Here is a 23181-nt window from a genome sequence, read left to right on the forward strand (position 1 = left end):
TTCACCACCCCCCTGCCCCCCCCCCCCCCCAGCCTCTGGATCCCTCCTCCACTCTGCAATTGGCCCTTCCAGTCCCAGGTAGCCCCCCACCCCCTGATTGGTCCCTCCATCATCAAATCACTGCCCTGCTATGCCAATCAGCCCAAGAGCAGTGTCGGCAACAACAGCAGCGGAGTCCCCCTTCCTGCCTGCTCCTGGGCTCCCTGCAGCCCACGTTGCCCCCACACCTGGATCCAGCCTCCAACAGGCTCCACACCAGCACCACCACTCTTAGGCTGGTCGAGGTGCTAGGGCAGTGATCTGGGGGTGTAGAGGCAGAGGAGGCAACTGGCGTGGCAGGGGAGTGATCTGGGGGTGGAGGGGATGATTTGGGAGTCAGGGCAATTTGGGGGGCAGAGGGGACAGCAAGCTAGCAGCTCCCCACCCACCCACTCTGTCCTTCCCCCCATCCCCTCCTTCTTCCCCCTGCTCCTTGGCTTCCCTACCTTCTTCACCCCTTTTCCCTCTCCCCCCGACTCACCCCATCCCCACCCACCTGATGCCTGGCTGTTCCCAGCTAACAGTCCATGGCCATAGTCCTGGATGATAGCTATTCTACCTGAAAGCAATACCTTCTGGGATACTGGAGGACTGCCAATTGGTGGCTTAAACTCAGCTAAACACCCAGAAGTTAACTTAACCCGGGCTGGGCAACACAGATCAAAGATAATCTGTACTCAAAGTGGCATAATTTTAAAATCCCTAAATTGTATTTTAGCAATGTTAATGAGCCTTAATGTGTGATTCAAGTTTTCAGTGTTCTTAACATAATCTATTTGTAATGTATAATCTTACCCATAGAGAATATAAGACAGTTTCAAATCTGATATTGAAATAAAACAGGAATGACAATTCACAGCAGGTGAGGGTTTGTTCCATAGAAGTGAGTTTTTTGTGTGGTATATGGTTCAATATTGAATTTCACATTCAAGCAGCATTGGTGGCTGCACTGAGAGTTTTACTTGAGTTAAGAGCTCAGATTTAGCCTGAAGAGTCTGGAAGAGAGATGAAAATATTTCCAACATTGAAGACTCCTGCAGTTTTATATTTTGTGAGAGCAAACTTCTGATTTACATTAATTTGCAAATTATTGGCAGGGTTAAAGGCACCACCTTTCATAAAGGTTGCCCAACACTTCCTGGGTTGACAAAGCCTTGGTTGGGATGATATAGTTAGAGATGGTCCTGTTTTGAGCAAGGGGTTGGACTAGGTGACCTCCTGAAGTCCCTTCCAACCCTAATTTTCTTTGATTCTATGATCCTCTTTAAAAAGGTGTTTTATTTGCATTTCTTATGACTTTGAGAAACACAAACCATTTTTTCCATGCCAGTTTGTCTTCCTCAGGCTCCATTTTTTTTGCTTCTGAGAATTTTAGCCAAGATGATTCAGTTATTTCTGAGAACAAGGTTAGGGAAGAGTATATTGTTTTGCTTGCATTTAAAAATAGTGATGACTGTTTCATTGAGAGGCTCTACTAATCTCATGCTTAAGTGAAGTGACTTGAAAATTGGCAGGGAAGTGGCCTTTGTATCTGGGACAGCCAACATTTGGTTAGTTGTTAACCTATGAAAAATCAGTTTGCTTGTAGCAAGCAGAGGGGTAGGCAATGTTTTTTGGCTAGAGTGCTGAAAAAAACACAATGCCTACCTTGGAAGGTGCCGGAGTGTCGGCATGCCGAAAAAACGAAACAAGGGCAGGGGGTACATGGCAGGATGCCTCCCCCAGCCCCCCAGCCCTGCTGCCCCTTGACCCTCACCCAAAGCCCTTGCCCCGCAGCCTTGTTGCCCCTTGCCCCCCACCCAAAGCCTCTGCCCCTCAGCCCAGGCTCTGTGGCTATCAGGAGCTACCCAGAACCTGGGCCAGCTGCAAACAGCTGCTGCCTCCTGGCCCCGGCCCCAGCCCTGGCCCCAGTTGCCTCCCAGACCCAGCCCTGGGCTCCAGGGAGGCAGCAGATACTAGCAATGCTCCCCGCTGTGCTGCCCTCGCCACCACTTCTGCAGAGCAGCGTGTGAAACCCAGCGCAGCAGAGCACAGCCAGGGTGCAGAAAACTGCCTGCCGCTCTGACCTCCCCACTGTCCTGGCCACAATTCCCCTGCAGGTGGGGGCAGCAGCAAGGGGCACAACCCTGAGTGTTGCCCACGCTGCTCCTGTGCACACAGGGGAAGTATGACCCAGGCATCGCAGAGCTTGCAGCAGCAGGCAGCTTCCCTGTGTGGCCCCTCTGTGTGCTGCCGCTCTGGGTTGCACACGCTGTGCTTCTGACCCTGCTGCCCTCCCCTGGGCCCTCCAGAGCACAGTGTGTGCAACCCGGAGCAGCAGCACACAGAGGGGCCACACAGGGAAACTGCCTGCTGCTGCAAGCCAGATCTGGGGCTGGGAGGCAGCTGGAGCTGGGGCCAGGGCAGGGAGGCAGCAGCTGTTTGCAGCCGGCCCGGGTTCTGGGTAGTTGCTGATAGCCATGGAGCCCAGGCTGCTTGCAGCAAGGCTTCCATCCTCCCAGCCCGCTGCTGGGAGGAGCCCGGACTCAGTGGCTCAGTGGAAGAGCAGCAGCTGTTTGTAGCCTTGGCCAGCTGCAGCCAGGAGGCTACAAACAGCTGCTGCCCTCCCAACCCAGCCCTGGCCCCCCTGTCTCCTGGCCCCAGGCTCCAGGAAGGCAGCGGGTGCCGGCACTGCGCCTGTTGGGGTCAGAGCGGGGAGGCAGCAGCTGTTTATAGCCTCCCAGCTGCAGCTGACCCTGGCTCTGGGTTAGCTGCTGCTAGCCATGGTGCCCAGGCTGCTCCCAGCAGGGCTTGCAGCCCCCTAGCGACCTGCTGGAAGCATCCTGGGCTCCCAACTGGCAGCAGCTACCCAGAGCCAGGGCCAGCTGCAGCCAGGAGGCTGCAGACAGCTGTTACTTCCCCGCCCTGGCCACAACGCATGCTGAGGAAAATGGCTGGGGGATGCCGACCCCTGTTCTAGGGCTTTGCAAGACAGTTCCCAACAGAATCTATCCATAAGGACCAAACTCCAATCTAGGGCCCAGGGAGATGTTCTAGGCATTTGTAGCTCTGGCTTGTCATGGGCTGGGTCAGAGCACCAGAATTAAGGGGAAGGATAGCATCCTGTGGTTTTGGAGCCCTCCCTGTTGATGCCCAAGGAGGAAAAACAGGAAGCTGCCTGATTCAAATTCGGAGGGGACAAGAGATAATCCTGAAGAGACAGCAAAGGGAGAAGATCACAACAAGGAGCTTGAAGGATGAGGTGGGAGGTTGGAACTGGAGACTGGCAAGGGAGCTAGAGAATGGGACTGAGAGTTGGACTGGAAAGAAAATGATACTCATGAGGCAAAGATTAGGAGCCAGGGAGGAGAATGATAGAGTTAGGTAATGGACAGGGAGCCAGGAGGGGGATGGGGTCAGGCTGAACAAGGAGCATGAGGGAACGCCAGTATGATGAAAGGAAGGAGGTGAAAAAGGATAAACTGATTTGATACTCATTGAGGGTGCTTGGAGACTGGGGCTAACTGAGCAGGGATGTGGGGGTGAGAAAGCTGAAGATGGGAAACTGGATAAGAATGGAAATAGGATGAAGAGCTAGTGGTGGGAAAGAGGCTTTGGCAGAACAGGCAGACAGATTGGAGCCCACAGGAGCACAGTCTGCTCCAGAGCCTGGAATGGATCCTATGACTCTTTGGCATCACTGTTCTTCTCCTCTCAGTCTGTATAGCTGAAATACTGGCAAAGTGCCTCATCTCCCCAAGTGCCGGTCCACACAGACGATAACCAGCTAGTACTTGTGTAATGAACATATACAGAAAAATTAGGTCCTTTGTGTCTCAACTCAACATTCCAAATTAATGGATAATTTTACTTTAATTTTTATCCCAATTACCTTAATCTCTGTGCTTTACTTTATCATCCATAATATGGAAATAATACCATCCCATCAATCATATGGGTGTTGGGAAAGTAAATTAATATGGTGAGGCAGTCAGGTACTGTAGGAGAGAGCACCGTAGAGAAGCCAGTGAGGAAATGAAGAAGTCTCTTCAGAGCAGAGTTTGACTAACATGCAGCAAATTAGATGGGGAACGACCACTGAATTGCGAGGATAAATGAAATAATGATCTCAGGAAGACCACGTCCAGATGGGCGGGGATGTGCGGTATGTGGCATCATAGACCCATCTGCTTTAACATTCAATGAGCTTTAGGTAAAGTGCCCCACCACCATTTTGACATGTGGGATGCTGAATACATGAGACACTGAGGGTGTTTTAATTAGAATGGATCCCAAGAGCTGCTGTAATTAAAACGACCCTCCCACCCTGGAGCACGTGTATAGGAGCCCAATGAGCACCCTGCCCTATAATGAATTATGGTGATTGAATAAAGGTGACATTTCTATTTTAAAGAAAGTTAAATGAACAGTTCACATTATTTTATGTTTTGCAGGCAACATGACAAATGCATATATAACTTTCTTTTTGTTATAGTGGTACAACATAGCATTCAGCAGATGTATCAGTGAAGTTAGGTTTCTAAAACATTCCAAACAGAAAAGATGCAAGTTATTTTTTACTTTCTTTTTTATTTGCATTTCTTCTGTTTATGATAATGTGCTTTCTTGGCTGATGATCAGATATCACAGCCATATAGTACATTTCCACTCTTGAGTGACATGGGAGCTCTGCACTTTGCAAATATTTATTTCTGGCTGGCCATGCATTTGGGGTCAAAATATATTTTAGGAATTATAGTAGCATGCATTGTTATTTTGACCTTTCTAGTACCTTACTGAAATTGTTTGAATTTCTGGTCATTATATTATTCCCCACAGACTAAAGAAGATGTATAAGATAAAGCAATTGAGGACAAACAGACACAACTCTGATATTTCACAAAGCATTGCAAACATTGAAGTCCACAAATGTATAAAAGGTTATACTAGTCCCATTGTAACTTTGTAGTAAAGAATCTGAAGAGCACTAAATTGTGGGTGATAGAGTTTTACTTGTCGGATTTAAAGTAAAAAATGACAAAACTCCAGAGATTTTGTTAATGGTGGAAGTTCCAGTCAAGAAGCATTTAGCTGTAACTTTGGAATTAGCTGTGAGGGAAATTCCAACAAGTTATCAGTTCCAGTAACAGATCAGTTTATGAACTTTCTTGTTTAACTTTCTGCTGAAGAATCTGCAGCTGACTATGATCGAAAAAAGCTACATATACAGAAATGGTCCTTTTCTGTCAACACACATAGCACTGGGTTTTTCATCATTCACAAAAGCATAACTAGGGAAGCTTAGATTTTTTTCTTTTTAACTTGGTCTGTAATTTGTAAAACAGCTGCTAGTTTAATGGCAGGGCTATTTAGCTGGTAAAATTACCTATCAAAGAAATAACTTATGTTATCCTTTTGCAATAATTGTAATTTATTTCTAACTACCAGTCATTTTCCTAGTGAATGGAAGGCAGCCAAGGTCATCCTGTGTTTCATTCTGCCCATAAATCATTAGTTTGCAACTGTCTCCTGATTTTTATTGTTACCAACAATGGCCAAACTAATGGACATAAACATTGGATTGTGTCCCAGTGGCAGATGAGTTTTAGGGCAGGGCATTCTGTGCAGACAGCACTAATAGAATTGAGCAAAATTATTGCTACTGCATTAGACAAGAGCAAGTTTCTGGCTAAAGTGTTCATTGATCTATCTCTGAGGCTATGTCAATTATATTCTGTTGCTGGACATTTAAAGAGAAGCAGTCTATGATTCACCACAGTGCTCCCTTCTTGATTCTTATATGCGTATTGTAAAACAAAGATAGCCAACCTGCGGCATGCATGCCACAAGTGGCATGGGCAGCCTTTGTGCATGGTATGTGGCCCATGGCAGAGAGGTGGGGGACAGGCAGCACAGCAGCAGATATGACAGGGAGCAGAAATCAGAACAGCAGATTGTGCAGGGAGCACGGGACGTGGAGCAGAAAGCAGAGCAACAGATTGGGCGGAGGAAGGGAATCAGAATGGCACTCTAGGAGGTCACAGGGCTTAATCTGTGGCATGCTTGCCAGAAAGGTTGTCACTGTTATAAAACATGAGAGAAGATAAGTGGCGCTTTTTATAAATCTGTGAGCAGATTCACAGAAGTTTAGGACATGGAAGGGACCTTGTGATATCATTGGGTCCAGCCCCCCTGCTCTGGGCAGGAAAGACTGCTGGGGTCAAATAGCAAGGTGTACGCCCAGTCTTTTTTTGAAGATCTCCAGGGTAGGTGCCTGCCCCAGTCCTGCTGGGAGTCTCTTCCAGAGTCTGGTCACATGAACTGTGAAGAAGTTTTTCCTTATATCCAGTCTGAAACCTTCTCAGTCCCATGTATGTCATATAAATGTAGATGTTTCTTAGAATTCCATATTGGTCTCTGTCATTTTCTCTATTTATAGGCATTGTGTTATGTAGCGATATGCAGTGTAATACACCATAATTCATGGCCTTTTATTTCCTAGCAATCTGTTACTAAGTGAGTGTTACCCCATGATACACAACTAATTTAACAAAGAATAAGATATTTTAAATTCCCCAACAAAGTAGTCATGAGCTTTACCTCCAAAACTGACAACTTGGTTATGATTCCCTTTTGTTCAACTATAATAAAAGGATTGAAGTTTCAAAAGCCAATCAAAATGTAGAGGCAGTTTCTCTCAAATATAGGTAATTCCTCTCAAATATAGCTACCGACCAAAACACAGACTTTAAAAATTAAAGCTTTAAGACAGTGCTTAATGTTCTGTCTTAGAATGCGCACAGCCAATGAGATCATTATTCCGTGCAATAGTCTCAGATGGTCAGAAATGCTGCTCTCAGTTTTGTACAAAAAAAAGGATAAATAAAAAAAGACAGAGAAGATGCTTCTCTGAAAATGACCAGTAATCCCTTTTCTTCAGTACAAAAGTATTGTCACTTATAGATATAACATTTACACCTCAGGATAAGTTGCTACAATTAGGGGGTCTGGACCCAATGATCTGTAAATTCCTTTCCAACCCCTAAAAACTATGATACATAAATTCAGTATAAAGGTGAGGCAAAGTTAATATTTTCTACACAAAATGTTAATTTTAGTATAGTTCTCCCTTTTTTCTGTTTCCAGAGACATAGAATTAGAAGCTGTATGAAAGCTCCAGAGATACAGTTAAAAAAAAAAAAGAACGATCCTGCAGGTGCTGATTCTTAGACCAGGTTCCAACAAAGCAGATTCTGCCAGGCCAAGAAAGAATTGTAATCTACCAGGTACTTTTCAGTAATAATTGGAACATGGAATTTTTTTAGTGGAGACTTTTCTTAGGGTGTAAGTTCTTGTGATGGGAACCACATCATGGATGTCCTGGTAAAAAAAACTTCACTGAAGTACAGATGGATCAGTGTTCAACAGTCTGCTCATCTCTTCCATTCCTCCAAGGCAGAAAACAAAACTCCCTTCAAATACTCAGTTGGTGTATTCCTGTCTTTGCCTTCTAAACAAGCCCACATCCTACAGAGGGCCCATTTATTAGTTCCAAGTTTCCCAGTCCAGAGCCAAGACTTATCAACAGACACCCCTTTAGAGAGTTCAAGGGACTTGTCTACATTTGTCCTCTTTGTGTTTCCATTAGGGCTGTGCAAAGCTTCAGTCCCTAATTCAATTCAGTGGAGATTTGGCCCGATTTGGTGAATGAAAATCCAAATTGAATCAGGAGACCCTTTAATCTGTCCGAATCGAATCGGAACCCTCCAAATCAATTTGGAGAGATTCAGAAAGATTTGGCGATTTGGATATAGACACAGCTTTAAATGTTTTTTTCTACATACCCCAAGGTACCAGGCAGCTCATGAATGCTGAGATGGTGAGGCGGATTGAGTGTCCCACAGGAGCACGGGGTGGTCTCCAGCGTGCCTGGCAGCAGACTCAGAAGTGGACCAGAAGCACTTCTGGTCTACTTCTGGGTCCACTGGAGAGCGTGTTGACAAGTCAAAATAAATGACTCTTATTTTTATTGGCTTGCTTATACTAGATAAATCTCTTTTGTTAAAGCAGACGGTATTATTTCTGTATACAACTGTCATATTTTGAGCATAACACACATTTAAACTTTAACATTCATTACATCAAATTTATTATGCTAATCACTTGAGTAAATGCCAATTGAGGTTTCACAGGCTTAGAAGGTAACATGTCTAACCCTTCATTTTTCACTGAATATTTTAATAAGTGTACTTGTTAATAATAGCAGGAAGTAATGATTTCCTCCCCAGTCTCCTTTTCCATGCCAGCTAAACTACAAAATGAGATTTGTGTTCTAAAAAATACATATTTATTATAATGATGGTAGTCAACTTTCACTGTTGGACCAAACTGTATAGTTACTTTACACCAATAATATAGCCCGAGTGTTATGTGGACCATTGATACAAGACACTGGACTCATCTTCAGCAGTAGAAAAGCCGTCATACATAGAGGGTGTGTCTACATGTGAAATTAATGTGATTCAATAAACTCTGGCACACATTGTGCCAGAGTTTGTTGCTCCCAGGCGCCATGTTTACATGTGCGCCTGGGAGTGCAGTATGTTGAGCCGGGTCGGAGAAGCCCCAGGTGGCAGGGAGTCCAGGAGGTCAGCCTGTCAGCCCAAGGCTGCTCCAACCCAGCTCAGCATGATGCGGAGAGGCTGGTTAGGGCACAAAGGTGCTCCAGAGTGGGGCCAGCCAGCATTCAGCCCCCACACTTAAGCACCTGCCCCAGCCAGTCCCATCAGCATCTGTGCATGCGTTGCTTTACGCTAAAGAGCACCACTGCAGGAGGGTACGTATATTTACAAATAATAGCCTATGGCAGCATTTATTAGCTTACTGCAGTCCAGTAGGACTACACCTCCAAACACAGAGACTTTGCTGTAGAACTAATTAGGCCACTCTGCAGTAAACATCTCATGTAGATGCATCCACAGGGTAGTATTTTACTCTTGCTTTCCACTGTTGGATATGACTGTCCAAGGTTCAGACCAATGGTGAAGTGAATTCTAGAAGGTGACCCTTGTTTCCAAAGGGGGAGAGATCATCTGCATAATCATTTATTTTGCTGCGTGGGTTTCAGTCAAGTATAGGAGTCATCAGTATATATATCTAACTTCTTATACACCTTTGTGTACTATTGTACAATACATATGCACTATTGAAGCCAGTGGAACTGCTGATATATACCAGCTCAGGATATGACCCTTTTTTCCCTTTAACTCCCCCTCTAATAGTCTACATTTGATCTTTAATCCAACTGAACCAACAAAGGGGCAAGGGTAGAAATAGGACAGACATGAGGATCATATTTTCAGAGATCAGTAAAGGCATTCACATATGATTGCTAAAGGGAATCAGGTATGCATATGCTTTTCCTGCTTGGTCAATAGAAAAGTCAAACTTTCCATACTGCCTGAGACATCAAGTGTAGATTTCAGGAGCAAGTAAAACTAGGTCTTCAGTTCTTTGGCATTTGCAGATATGTCCTCTGCAGGATTGGCAACGTGCATGTGTGTAGTTTTGTCCTTTGAACATAAGATGGCAGTAAAGCCATTCTGTTGTTTTACTTTACAGGAAGTAGTATACGGCTCACCTGAGTTATTCTGTTGTTCACTCTGTGATCCAGTTTCACCCACCAGTCAGAATATTCATCTTTGATTTTTTTTAATATATATTTATTTGTTATAGTTTATTCTTCACGTTTATTTTTTCACTTTGTTTTATCATGATTTGTTTTGAGGAACTGCAGTTGCCTAGTGATGAGCATACAGAAGCGTAAGTCAGGAGACCTGGTGTCTTATGCCCATTTCTGCCATATAGCTTTTGTGTAACATTGGCTCTATGCGCTTTGCCTGTTTCCCCGTCAGTAAAATGGAGATGGTTTTTTCCTATGTGATGGGTGTTGCACAATTTAACCAATGCTTGTAAGAGGCTCTGTATTTATTGTGCTATAGAACTGCAATGTGGCAATGTAATTTTATTTTGTTTACTTGTTAATAGTATCAGCCATTTGCTTTTTAAAACACCACAAATCAAAACTATGTTACTTTTTACAATCCATAATGGAAAAGAACACCTTGTCTTCAGCTTTTAGGTGCAGATCTTGTAATGCTTTTTTGTTTTCAGATGCTCTATACAGGTAGAGACTTTCCTAAGACCAAAAGGCCATCAGTTGCCTAAGCCATATTCACTTTCAGTTGGAATTGGATACCTGAGTGGTTTTTTAAACTTTTGAAAACTTCCTCTATAAGTTGTTCCTCACTTCAGATTTCTGTGTGATATTTGTTAAAGAGGGAATCATAAGATTTTTCTGTTTTGTTTTCAGTATGTGCTCTCATAAAGATTCAAAATTGAAAGCTGAAATTCCCTATCATCTCTGCCCATTATAGTGCAAGGAAAACAGGGAAATAAAATACAGTGAGTAGCCAGTGAAATGTGAAAGTTCCCAGCTCTACATTACTGATTGATACTGGAGTTAATGGAAAGTCAGTGTCACAACCTGGCTGTTGAAATTAGGGTGCTATTGTGGAAGAATTTATTGGGCCCAGTCTACTTCTGTCTTGGGTGTTAGGTAGCTTAAGAAACCTCCACTGTCAGTACCTGTGCTGGAGTCAAACGGCATAGACAGACTCACCACACAGATGTGTGCCTTAGCCAAACAGATGTGAGCCACTGGTTCACAGTATGGGCTCATATTGTGAACCACTGAATCATTGCAGATTTTAGACAGTCATGCTGAATCCTAAGTGGTAGCTTTAAACAGAGGACTCAGTGAAGTGTACCACATGAAATGAGCCAAGTGCTGCCTAACATGGAATGAACTAGACCAGCCCACATTTTATACTCTTGACAGCGCAGTGGATTTGAGTCAGCATCTCAGTGGTGAAGGCAGGAGCCATATTCCGTTAGCTAATGTGCCCTTTCACATAAGTTTTTAAGCATTAAGGTGCTAATTTCCCTTCAGCAGCAAATGTGCAGTGACAGGTGCATTACAGTATAGGCTTGGTAACACGTCTCCTCTGCTGCGTGGTGTTTTTACAGGCCTTTGGTTAAAGGAGGCACAACATTGCATTTCAAATGCTTTAACCTCCTATTTCACTCATTTTCTTTCCCCACTCACTATACCTGTAATTTGATTTCTCTGGAGCGAGCGGTTCCTTAGATCTCAGTCTCATAAGAGGGAGGGACCCAATGCAGCTCTCCCTCAGAAGCATGGCAGCTTACATGTGGGGTTTATAACATGGGAAGAAGATTAGGTGAATCCTTGTAGCTGAGCAGAAAATGTCCAGGCCCTTTCCTGTCCCTGCTGAGAGAAACATTAATCTCTCCTCACAGAGGGAGTGTGGCTGTCAATCGTGGTGAAATACAGTCTGCCTGTGAGATTGCTGCTTTCTGTCCTTCTCCTTTTGATCATTGTCCCTATCATTATACACAGTGCTGTCTACCCTGACATGTTAAAAATAATAACAATGAGGTAAAATCTGCACCTTTCCCTGCAGCTCTAGAGGGCCCTTTCTGGGTTTGAGGAAAGAGGTCCCAATTAATGGCAAACCTATGCAGGGGCTGTTTCCACATTTCTCAAAAAGATATATTTGGGGGGAATCAGCTGGTAAGACTTCCCCCTCCACCAGGCAGTGGGTGGGGAGAGCAGGAGTGCTACCACTACTGGGCGTCTGAGAAGGAAACTCCAGCTCCGTGGACTCCCTCAGGTCAAGCCCCACTTTATTCTGGCTGTGTATCAAGAACAGAATTTGCTGTAAATGCAGGCCTCAAAACAGCAAACTGGACAGTATGCCAAGTCTCCTGTAAATAATGATTTTCAGGTGGCTTTTTTTTGTACCACATTGTTTTATGTTGTGTATTTTCTCTTTCCCCTCCAGTTTGAAATTAGGCAGTTGAGGGCCCACCTCGCTCAGCAAGATCTGGATCTGGCTGCTGAGAGAGAGGCTGCACTGCAAGTCCCCCACATGCTGAACCAGCAGAGCAGCAATAGATATAAGGTAGTGGCAACTGGGGACTCGGATGATGAAGCCACAGAGAACATCACTGAGTTACGGCCTGCGCGAGGTGAGTCCTGTCTACACGCTGTCTACCAGCTAGTACTGCTGCTTTCTTACGTGGAGTTATTGAATTTGCTGAATAATTTTCCCTTTAAAAGTGAATTGATTACTTTCCCTGAGGACTGCATTTTCCCATTATTGCAAGAAAGCTACGTCTGCTTCAGAGTGGCAGATGATGTTCTGTTTATGAACAAATTCCAGCCAGAGCCAATAAAATGTCCATGGACGAAAATGACTGTGATGTACCTTCTCCAGCATTCTGATTATTACATCCATCAAGCACTGAAGTGCAGCAGCCAAGTCAGAACTGGCAAAGATTATTCACTTGGTGATAAAAGCATGGAAATCAGGAAGAAAGTAGAAAAACTTTGTCAGACTTGGGGGCCTCTGCATATTTGTGATTTAGAGCATCTAAGGCAGTTTGGGACTGATGTCATACCTCACATCTGCTACCAGCTGGTAGCAGATGTGTGATGTGTAGCAACCTGTAGCAACCTGGTAGTTCAGAACTCAACCAGCATTAATGACAGTAAAGCATTCTTTATTACGATTTCAGTATTAACAAATTAATTCTGTTGGGCCAGATTTGTGTGCAAGGTAAATCTAATTCATGTCACTGAATTTACATTAGGGATTAATTTTACCTATAATGCCAATAATTAATTCAGTTTTAAGTGTGGTCACACATTGGAGGTGTTTGGAGGGAAGGGAAGGCCAGTTCCACTCCCTAGCCTTCTTCCATGTACTTTTTAGACTTGCTCTGGCATTGCTGTATGGTGATCTGAGTGGGATGGTGATCAGACTTTAGCAGAGAGGACTTTTTTACACATGCTCCAGGGGTAAGGAGGGTGGTGGTGATTAAGCTGCTCTAATTAAAGTGCCTGCAGGGTCTTGTGCTTTCACTAAAGCTTATTGAACGAGCTCTAGTTAAAGTGCCCCTGCTGCCATTTAAAGCCAGAGATGCTGATGCATGAGATGTGGAAGCTGCTGAAGAGCACTAATTAGCATGCTCTAGCAGACTCAATTAACTGAGTCTACTCTGAGGTGCTGTAAATACAGCCTCCTCGTATGTCTATAGGCACCCAGAGAATGGCAATACCGATCTCTGAAGTAGAGCAGGGGCAGCAACCAGTGGCCTGCAGGCAAGATTCAGCCCACAAGCCATTTGATCCATCCCACAGATGTGGGGCTTCTGCAGTTAGATTGACCCAGTTTGGGTCAGAGGTGGATGGGTCCACGGTGGGTAAGTGGGCTTTAGGACCCAGCTGCCACCGCTGCTTTTCCCTGTAGCAGCATGGGAAGTGTGTCTGCAGCCAGTGTTCATGTCTGTGGTGGCAGGGGAAAGCCCCCTGCCACCACAGGGAAAACTGCCAGCTGCCGACACTGTCCCCAGGTGGGTGCTGGGAAAAGCAGTGGCAGCTGTAGCTAGGTCCACCTCTGACCTGAACTGGGTCAGTCTAGCCTGCAGCCTGAACAGGTTGCTGACCCCTAAAGTTGAGCATCACCTGGCACCCTACTTTCAGTCAAATTCCACAGAATTCTAGGAAGAAAGAAGGTTCCAATATTTTTCAAACAATTCTCTTTTCTCTGGTAAATATGAACTAGTAACAGTGGAACAAGTTAGAAATACCAGCTTTATTTATTTATTTATTTACTAATTTACAAGTCTGATCACAGTTTACCTGTTAAGTATTTCAGCTTTCAAACTTTGTAGTTTGAAAACAGGAAGCAGAAGGTTGATAGCCCATAAAATGCATTTCCACCCTTTTCAGAGGTGCAATTTCAGAGGTTTGCCCAGGTGAATATATCATAACTTATGCATGTGTTTCTTGAGGGTTGGTTACATTTGGAACTGAACAGAGTTGTGCACTTTATAAGTAGGTTTGCCAAAATTATCATGCTTCTGACATTCATCTTAAAAAATCTTCAGCTACATAAATTCTAACTTTCAGGCTACCACAAGCACCCATTATTTATGTTTCCTTATAAAATACTGGTTATGCATGCAGCATGGTAGGCACATAACTGAAAGAATTCATTTCTGAAATCAGTTAGATTACACAGTTGCTTACAGATTCCTTGTCACTGAAGCCATGAAAATACACATTAGCTGATGATAAAAATAATTGCTATTTTTCGTGTTCTATTCTTGGATAACATAGTGCTATGTTAGATTCTAATTAGGAATCTAAAATTAATTTAACTCCAGTGTAAAGAAAAGTGTTGTTACAAATTATATGAATATTATCTGCAAACAAAAATCTGACTTACCGTTATGTTCAATTCTTGACTTTGCACCCTAATGTGGAAGCACCAATTTTAAGATTGTCCTCTGCATTGAATTAGGCAGGGGTCCTTTTGGGACAAATAGCATGTGATTATGTCATTGAAGACTATCATAATACATATATGTACAAGGGATCCAAATTAAGATTGCATGTACAAACCATAAATCTGGCATTTCAAAACTTTCAAGTACATGACTTTGCAAGCCAAAGAACATGAATTTAATGCAGTTTTTACATGTTTTATTTCCTGGCTTATATTTAACGGAAAGAGGTAAATACAAACTATGAACTAATGCAGGTTATGAACTAATTCCCCCCTCATGTTTCATCATCATCATCAGTATTTGAGTCCTGAAACATTAATGTTGCTGTTCAGATTGATATCGTGTCAGCTCCAGAACTGGCTATATTAATTGGCATTAGGAGAAGGCTGTTATCCTAGGGGAAGGAGATAGACCATTGGGACCGTGTATTAGCTCAGCCAACCTTATCTCCCTATCTCCTCCCAACCTCACTCTCTGCAGCTGTTCCAGTAGGTCTGAAGCATTCCTAGCACAAAATATGCTGCTACCGTGATAGTCTGATCAGTTATTATTGTGGCAGAGTGCCAGAATTGTCCTGAATTGCGCAGTGGTTGCTTTCAATTGAATGCATCTCAGCAAAACCTGAATGTAGTTTCAGGGGAGAAAGAAAGGGCAGTTCTTCTGTGCCTAGCACGTCTCATTCTTCCAGCATTGAGAGGGCAAGGGAGGCGGGTAAATTCACTTGCTCCTCTACTCTGCTCCTGGCAGACCTCCCTGCATTCTAGGGGAGGAAAAGCCTTCCTGATGTATAACTCTGCAGAACCAGAGACACTCTTAGGTGTATTCTTTACATCCTTACCCCTTATGCCCCAAAACAGTGGCTCTGCTATATGCAAGGCCTTCTGCAGCCCTTACTTGGTCTGGAGCTGAATGCCTGTGGTGTTGTTCTATATCATTTTACTTTGGCACAAGGACTGTATGCTGCAAAATATCCTGTGTGTTAAATGGTCTTAGGAATCATTTTACCTATGCCTACACCCAGATCTGTCCTTTATTAAAAACCCTGGCTTGTCAGAATCACTTTTGATCAGACTAACGTGTTTGGTTCATATCAGAACAACTGGGAGCTATGAAAAATGTATAGAGAATGGGATAGTGTGGCTAGCATGCTACTGTGCTGACCCCGTTTTATCAGCCCCAGGTCAAGAACTTCACAGGTTTGGAGGGCCCTGGATTCTGCCAAACCTAGGGGCTTACTTGGCTGAAGAACATAACACATGAGAAAATGGGACATTTCTTCCCAAGCTAATCTTACTTCTCCTGTCCGTAAGAAACAATGGAAACATTCAGTATGAACTGCTTTACCATGAAGGGTTACAGCATAAAAAAGCATTCAGACTTTTGCACAAAGCTCCCCAGGGGCAGCTCTAGCTTGCACTTTGGTATTTACACTGGATTTTGTGCAACCATTTACTACAGCATTCAATAAAAGAAGTCAGGTAACCCCTGCATCACGTGGCACACATGGCACCTTTGGGACCCAGACTTCCGCAAAGAAATGCAGTATATACCTACACCTGAAGAATACTGTATGTGCTAACAGCTTTGGTATCTTTCAGCTCACTCTTTCAACTCTTTTTTTCACCTCTGCACAACTGCTTCTTACTTTTCTTTGTTTCTAAAGTGAGCTAATTGCTGGGGGAAGCGTGGGAGAGTGAAGTGCTATGTCTATACCATAGCCAAGGGCACTTGAAAGCTTTCCAGAACAGCCCTGGCAATCTGACTTTTGCTTGTTCCGGAAAGCCTGCATCTTTAAGGTGATAAGGTTATGAGATCTCCATGGCCAAATCAGTCTTATGCTAAGATTTTGAGTAACATCTCAGTTGCTTTAGTAGCATATTTTGGTGTCCATCAGGTCAGGTCACTGGAAAGTGAACTACCACAGGCTGCTTTCTGAGCTAGTTTGGCCAAGAGATGCAGGAAACGTTTCCTCTTTAAATGTGCTTTAAATGTAGATTTTACTTAAAATATTCCACCGAAGTGATTTTTAAAGCAGACGAATATAGAGATTAAAGTGTAGACTTCAGCATGTAAGTAGTAGGGTATCCAATCGATTGATTTGGAAAGAGCTAAACATGAAAACTGCTATATGTCAAGTCCTTTTTAGGAGTTGTACAGTCATTCATTGCCTAATGATAAAAGAAATATACTGTGTTTCTCTGTCATCTGTCTTTCGCTCAGAAAAAGAGTGATGATGCAATAGCAAAAATTATTCTATCTATTCATTATAAAGGTCAGTTTCTTTCTTCTTTGTTAAATTCATGACTCATATAATATATAACTAACTGGTCACAGTCAGAACATCTACTGTTTTCTGCTTAGATATTCTCCTGCACAAATCATTTTTAAAGCTTAAGATACAAAGTTCCAGACTTCAGGGAATGCCAAGTTCACAATGCCCCATATAGCCATTAATACTTCCTTCCAAAATTTATTATTCTTTAATCTCTCCCATAATATATGAATTACAGTCCCTGGTGGAAATTCCACATTTTCCTGCATATATCATTTCAATCTTTGAAATTCTACAATACTGACATAGTTTAAAATTAATACACAGCCCTTATATTCGTTTGGGCAAAAAGAGAATCCCAGCTCTGTTACTTTCCATTGCAGGAAAGTTATTTTAGATATTCTGAGCCAAATTTCCATTTTTATGAGGTTGGCAATGAAGTTTTTACTTCTGGGAAAAAGATAATAGTGCTGCAATTTATAAGCATGGTTGGAGAAAAGTAAAGCTTGTTGTACCCACTGGTCCCTATTCTTATACACATCTTCATCAAAGCAAGCAAAGAAAATGGGGTTTGGTGGATATGAACAAATGAGCGCTTCAAAGGGTCTACATTAGGATTATTCTCATCCGAGCAAAAAAACAATTAAACCATTATGAGGTAAGGGATTTTACTAACCACTCCTTGTAGCATTCATTCAGTTATATGGATCAGATCTGGCTTTCAAATAAAGCCAGTTAACTTTGGTGCTCATGTGTTTGTGCTCACCCACAGTAATCAGTGGGAGTTCTGTGTATAAGGAACAATAAATGGCAGGAAAAGAATAGCTACTTTTTAGATGACTGTCAGAATAAATAATATCTGAATTGCAGTGGGCTAGCATGCTAGAATGCTGTTAGACCAATTCCTTGTATCCATACAAAAACAGAGCTTGACTGCTTTGTATGTGTGTGACCCAGGACATGCAGTGATTTGTTAATCCACATGCTGCAGTCATTCAGAAGAGTGGATTGGAGTCATGGAACTTAATCCTCAAAAAAGCACTTCCCTAAATTCTACATGTTGTTGTAGTAGGGACACTATTGAACTGTGTGTTAAAGCTATGAAAGCCTTTATGTTTGCAGAAGCAGTGCACATTTAATTAATTGTATGAAGTTAAAGGGCCTTGTTTTAATTCAGTGGCTGTGGTGTTAAGTGTGCACTTGACAGGGAAAGGAACATACAACTTTGAAGGTACCTCCTGAGTCATTGTATCTGTTCCACTATTATCACAGACACTGTCACATAATCCATTTCTTAAATTATCAGGCTTTAACAAGTGTGGGGGCCAAGGGGTTGCCCCCACTACTCCTATTGGAAGGCTGTTCCAGAACCTCATGGCTAGAAACCCTCTAATTTCCAACCTATATTTATTCATGGCCAGTTTATACATACTTGTTCTTGTGCCAAAAATTTTCTTTAGCTTAAATAGTCCTTTTCTCTTCCTGGTGTTTTACCTCCCTGGTATATTCATAAACAACAATCCTACCTCCACTCAGACTCAATTTTCTAAGCTAAATAAACCAAGCTGTGTAGTATTCTCTTAGTAGCTGGCTTCTCCATTCCCCCAGTCATCCTAGCAGCCCTTGTCTGCATCTGTTTTCATCTGTGTTCATCTTTCTTGAATAAGGAACCAGAATTGCACGTGGCATTTCAGATGAGCTTGTGCCTGTGCCTTGTACAATGACATTAATACTGTCCTATCTCTTCTAGAAACATCTTGATTAATACAGTTTAGGATTTCGTTGACCTCATTTAGTGCAAACTGAATTAACACTTTGAATAAACACACAATTATCTTGCAGATTTATTTACTAAAACTAAGAACAAAGTCATGCTTAAAGTCATTTGCCTGTCAGTCACTTTTAGAGCTTTTTCTGTTACCCCAATATCTGCTTATTAAGGAGGAGCTGCTGTTTGTCTTAGGATTTTCCAACCCAACAACCTCTCCACCTCTCAGGTATATTTTTTACTGTAAATCATTTCTCTGGTCCCCTGTGGCAACCAACCTTGACATTTCTGTCAATACAGATGCAACAGATCCTCCCAAGCTCTCACACATACATCCAGTCTCTGCAGAGACTGAAAATTCATCTGAATGGAAAACTCCAGCTGGCATTAATGTGAGAATCATCTTCACAAAGCAAGCAGAAAGGAGTCTTCTCCTGGAGAACCCCAGCTACCCAAACATGTCCCACCGGTGCATGTGTTTCATGCCATTAGTGTGAAAGAGAAACTTGCTAGTGCCAGCGAGGTAGAGAATATGAAATTCCACTCAAGTCATCCTGAAACCCATTTAGGATGCCCAATATAGCATATCAAGGAAAGGGTGTTCACATGATCTCCTGGCTGCAGATGTTTTCATTATAAATTGATAACAGCAACATTAGCCTGGAGGTGGGGTCAGTTCTAGAGTTTGAGGAAAGGGAATTTGCATAGATGAAATTAAAAGGTTCTGAACCACCAGAGGTACATTGGAAATAAACAGGACTGTACCAGTTCATGTGCATTTCTGACATGCTGGGTATTAGAAAGTAATTTCTAAGTAGGAAGGTAGTTAAGAACTGGGAGAGATTATCTGGAGAGGTTGTGGAATCCATCACTGGGAACTTTTAAATTCAGGTTAGATAAGCACTTGTCTGGGGTGATCCTGCCTTAAGCAGGGGTTGAACTTGATGACCTCATGAGGCCTCTTGTAGCCCATTTTTTTCTGTGAAGATATGAATCTTGCACCATGTTCTGAAAATTATAAGGCTAGTTTATCCTGGTCTTCAGTGCACAGTTGTCCTAGAAACTGCCAAGGAATTTCCACCAAAAATGCTCTGCTTCTAACTCCTGTGGAGAAGTGGAGCTCTGTCAGCTGAAGTTCTGACTGAAAGCTGTTTCTTTCCTGGGACACAAAGCCAGAGGCAACAGAGGTAGGTGGGTCACATTCTGTATAGCAGGGCATCAACAACTTATGGCCTGGGGCATCAGCAATTTATGGCCCATGTAGCCCTGAATCCAGCCTACAGAGGTAGGGGGGCTTCACCCAGTTGGGGTAGCTTCACCCATGCCATGCTGGACAGCGGAGAGAAACCTGACCTGTTGTCTTGGGAAGTACCTGGAGCCCTGATCCAAGATGTCATGGAGGGATTACTGAGACACATCCAGCCCTCTCACTGCTACCCCATGCTGCTCATCCATGTGGGCACCAGGGAGACCCTGAGCAGATCAAAATTGACTACAGGGCTCTGGGTGCAAGGGTGAAGGGGTCTGGGGCTCAGGTTGTGTTCTCTTTCATCTTTCCTGTCAAGGGAAAGGGCCGAGGCAGCAGTGGGTACATCCTGCAGATCAATACCTGGCTGCACAGGTAGTGTTGCCAGCAGGGCTTTGACTTCTTCAACCATGGGATGATCTAAGAAGAAGGATTGCTGGGAAGAGATGGGATCCACCTGACAAGGAGAGGAAAGAGCATCTCCGCAGACAGGCTCACTAACCTAGTGAGGAGGGCTTTAAACTAGGTTCACCAGGGGATAGAGACCAAAGTCCTGAGGTAAGTGGAGAAGCGGGAGACCTGGAGGAAGAGGGTGCAGGAGGGTGCAAAGGAGAGGTGCTCTCATACTTCCTGAGAAATCAGGGCAATTGACTAGTTACCTTAGGTGCCTGTACATGAATGCATGGAGCCTGGGAAACAAGCAGGAAGACCTGGAAGTCCTTGCACAGTCACAAAACTGTGACATGATCGGAATAACAGAGACTTGGTCAGAGGTCGCATGACTGGAGCACTGTCATGGATGGATACAAACTGTCCAGGTAGGACAGGTAAGGGAGAAGAGGAGCAGGAGTTGCACTTTATTGCCAAGATCCATATGATGCTCAGAGCTCCAGTACAAAACTGGAGATAGGCCTGTTGAAAATCTCTGGGATAAGGTTAGAGGGGAGAGCAACAAGGGTTGTGTTGTGGTGGGTGTCTGCTACAGACCACCAGACTAGGAGGGAGTGGTGGATGAGGCTTTCTTCAAACAGCAAGTGGAAGTTTCCTGATCACCCTGACATCTGCTGCAAGGACAATACAGTGGTGCACAGGTAATCCAGGAAGTTTTTGGAGAGTGTTGGGGACAACTTCCTGGTGCAAGTACTGGACTGGCCAACTAGGGATCATGCTCTTCTTGACCTGCTGCTCACATACAGGAATGCATTGGTGGGGAATGTAGTAGTGGATGGCAACTTGGGTGGCAGTGATCACAAGGTGATTGAGTTCAGGATCCTGAGGAAAGGAAGGATGGTGAGCAGCAGAGTAAGGACCCTGGACTTCAGAAAAGCAGACTTTGACTTGCTCAGGGAATTCATGGGCAGGATCCCCTGGGAAGCCAGTCTGATGGGGAGAGGAGTCCAGGAGAGCTAGCTGCACTGTAAAGAAGCCTTCTTGAGAGTGCAGGAACAAACCATCCTGATGCACAGAAAGACTAGCAAGTATGGCATCCAGCTTGGCTTAGCAGGGAACTCTTCAGTAAACTAAATTACAAAAAGGGAGCTTATAAGAAGAGGAAACTTGGACAAATAACTAGGAAGGAGTGTAAGAGTATTGCTCAGGCACGCAGGGATGAAGTCAGGAAAGCCAAAGCACAATTGGAGCTGCAGCTAGCAAGGGATGTGAAGGGTAACAAGAAGGGTTTCTACATGTATGTCGGTAGCAAGAGAAGGATCAGGGAAAGTGTGGGTCCCTTACTGCATGGGGGAGGCAACCTAGTGACAAATGATGCAGAAAAGGGTGAAGTACTCAATGCCTCTTTCACCTCAGTCTTCACAGGCAAGGTCAGCTCCCAGACTGCTGCACTGGGCAGCACAGTTTGGGGAGAAGGTGAGCAGCCAACTGTGGTGAAAGACCAGGTTAGGGACTATGTAGAAAAGCTGGACATGTACAAGTCCATGGGGCTGGATGTGATGCACCTGAAGGTGCTGAGAGAGTTACTGATGTGATTGCAGAGTCGCTGGCTATCATCTTTGAAAACGTGTAGAAAAAGCCCTGGGGATTACAGTGGACAGTAAACTGAATATGAGCTAACAATGTGCCCTTGTTGCAAAGAAGGCTAACATCATACTGGGCTGCATTGGTAGCTGTGTTGCCAGCAGGTCAAGGGAAGTGATTATTCCCCTCTATTCAGCACTAATGAGGGCACATCTGGAGTACTGTGTTCAGTTTTGGGCTGCCCACTACAGAAAGGATGTGGACAAATTGGAAAGGGTCCAGCAGAGGGCAACAAAAATGGTGAGGGGGCTGGGGGACATGACTTATGAAAAGACGCTGAGGGGACTGGGTTTATTTAAGTCTAGAAAAGGGAAGATTGAGAGGGGATTTAATAGCAACCTCAACTACCTGAAGGGGGTTCAAAAGAGGATGGAGCTAGACTGTTCTCAGTGGTGGCACATGACAGAACAAGGAGCAACGGTCTCAAATTGCAGCAAAGGAAGTTTAGGCAAGATATTAGGAAGAACTTTCTCGCTAGTAAGCTAGTAAAACACTCGAACAGGTTACCCAGAGAGATGGTGGAATCTTCGTCCTTGGAAGTTTTTAAGACCCGACTAGACAAAACTTAGGTTGAGATGGTCTAATTGGGGCAGGTCCTGCTTTGAGCAGGGGGTTGAACTAGATGCCCTCCTGTGGCCCCTTCCAACCCTAATTTTCTATGATTTTCTATGATTTCTATGAAATAGCAGCATCAGTGGTGGAAGCCAAATCCTAGTGCTGGTCTATCTCAGACCTCAGCTGAGTCATGCCAGGTCCCTCCCAGAAAACCTTGTGAGCCATTGTTATATAGAATTTGTAGGTGTGAATACTGAACTATAGAGGTAATCACTGGGAAGCATGAAGTGCTGCTGCATTTTTCTGAAGTTTGCAGCACTGTCGCAGGGCACCTCAGTGCCTGCTCCTAGAGAGGAGAAACTGCCAGGGGGAGAGCCCTGGCAGAGCCTAACGAGCCCAGCTGAAGGTTGCCAGGGTAACGAGCGCAGCTGCGGCTTGCCGGAGCAACTAAGGGGAGCCAGCTGCCTGTAGGAGGCAGGGCCTGGCCCTTATAAAGCCCAGGGCTGAGGCCAGGGGTCTCTGCCACTCTGCCAGCAGCTAGGAGCTCCGGGAGTGAGGATGCGGAGAGGAGCCTAGTAGCAAGTACCACTGTCATATGGAGCAATGTGGTTATAGCCAGAGGGCATGTGTTTAAGTTATAGCCAGGAGGCTTACGGTTATGTTTGGCTCTGTTGTTTCACCGGTGGTTTGGGCGAGGCTGTAGGGGTTGGAGGAGGCCTCATAGGGACCCCAGAGAAGGTGGGGTGCCCTAGCGCCAGTGAGGGCGCATTATTCTTATAGGTACCCCAGTGGTATGGGGACCCCAGCGCCAGTGAAGGCGTAACTGGCGGCGAGGAGCGCAGCCAGGGG

General features: G+C 44.2%; 1 protein-coding gene across 2 annotated transcripts in view; it reads left to right on the forward strand.

Moving 5' to 3' along the window:
* TMEM266 (transmembrane protein 266) overlaps positions 1 to 23181 on the forward strand; it is a 129126-nt gene that overhangs the window by 93791 nt on the left and 12154 nt on the right. For both annotated transcript variants that reach the window (XM_025208393.1, XM_006027223.2), the window contains exon 9: positions 11946 to 12132. In XM_025208393.1, the coding sequence (XP_025064178.1) occupies positions 11946 to 12132 (187 nt within the window). The remainder of the gene's footprint in view (positions 1 to 11945; positions 12133 to 23181) is intronic.

This window comes from Alligator sinensis, unplaced genomic scaffold (assembly GCF_000455745.1).
Source record: "Alligator sinensis unplaced genomic scaffold, ASM45574v1 scaffold954_1, whole genome shotgun sequence".
Taxonomy (NCBI): Eukaryota; Metazoa; Chordata; order Crocodylia; family Alligatoridae; genus Alligator; species Alligator sinensis.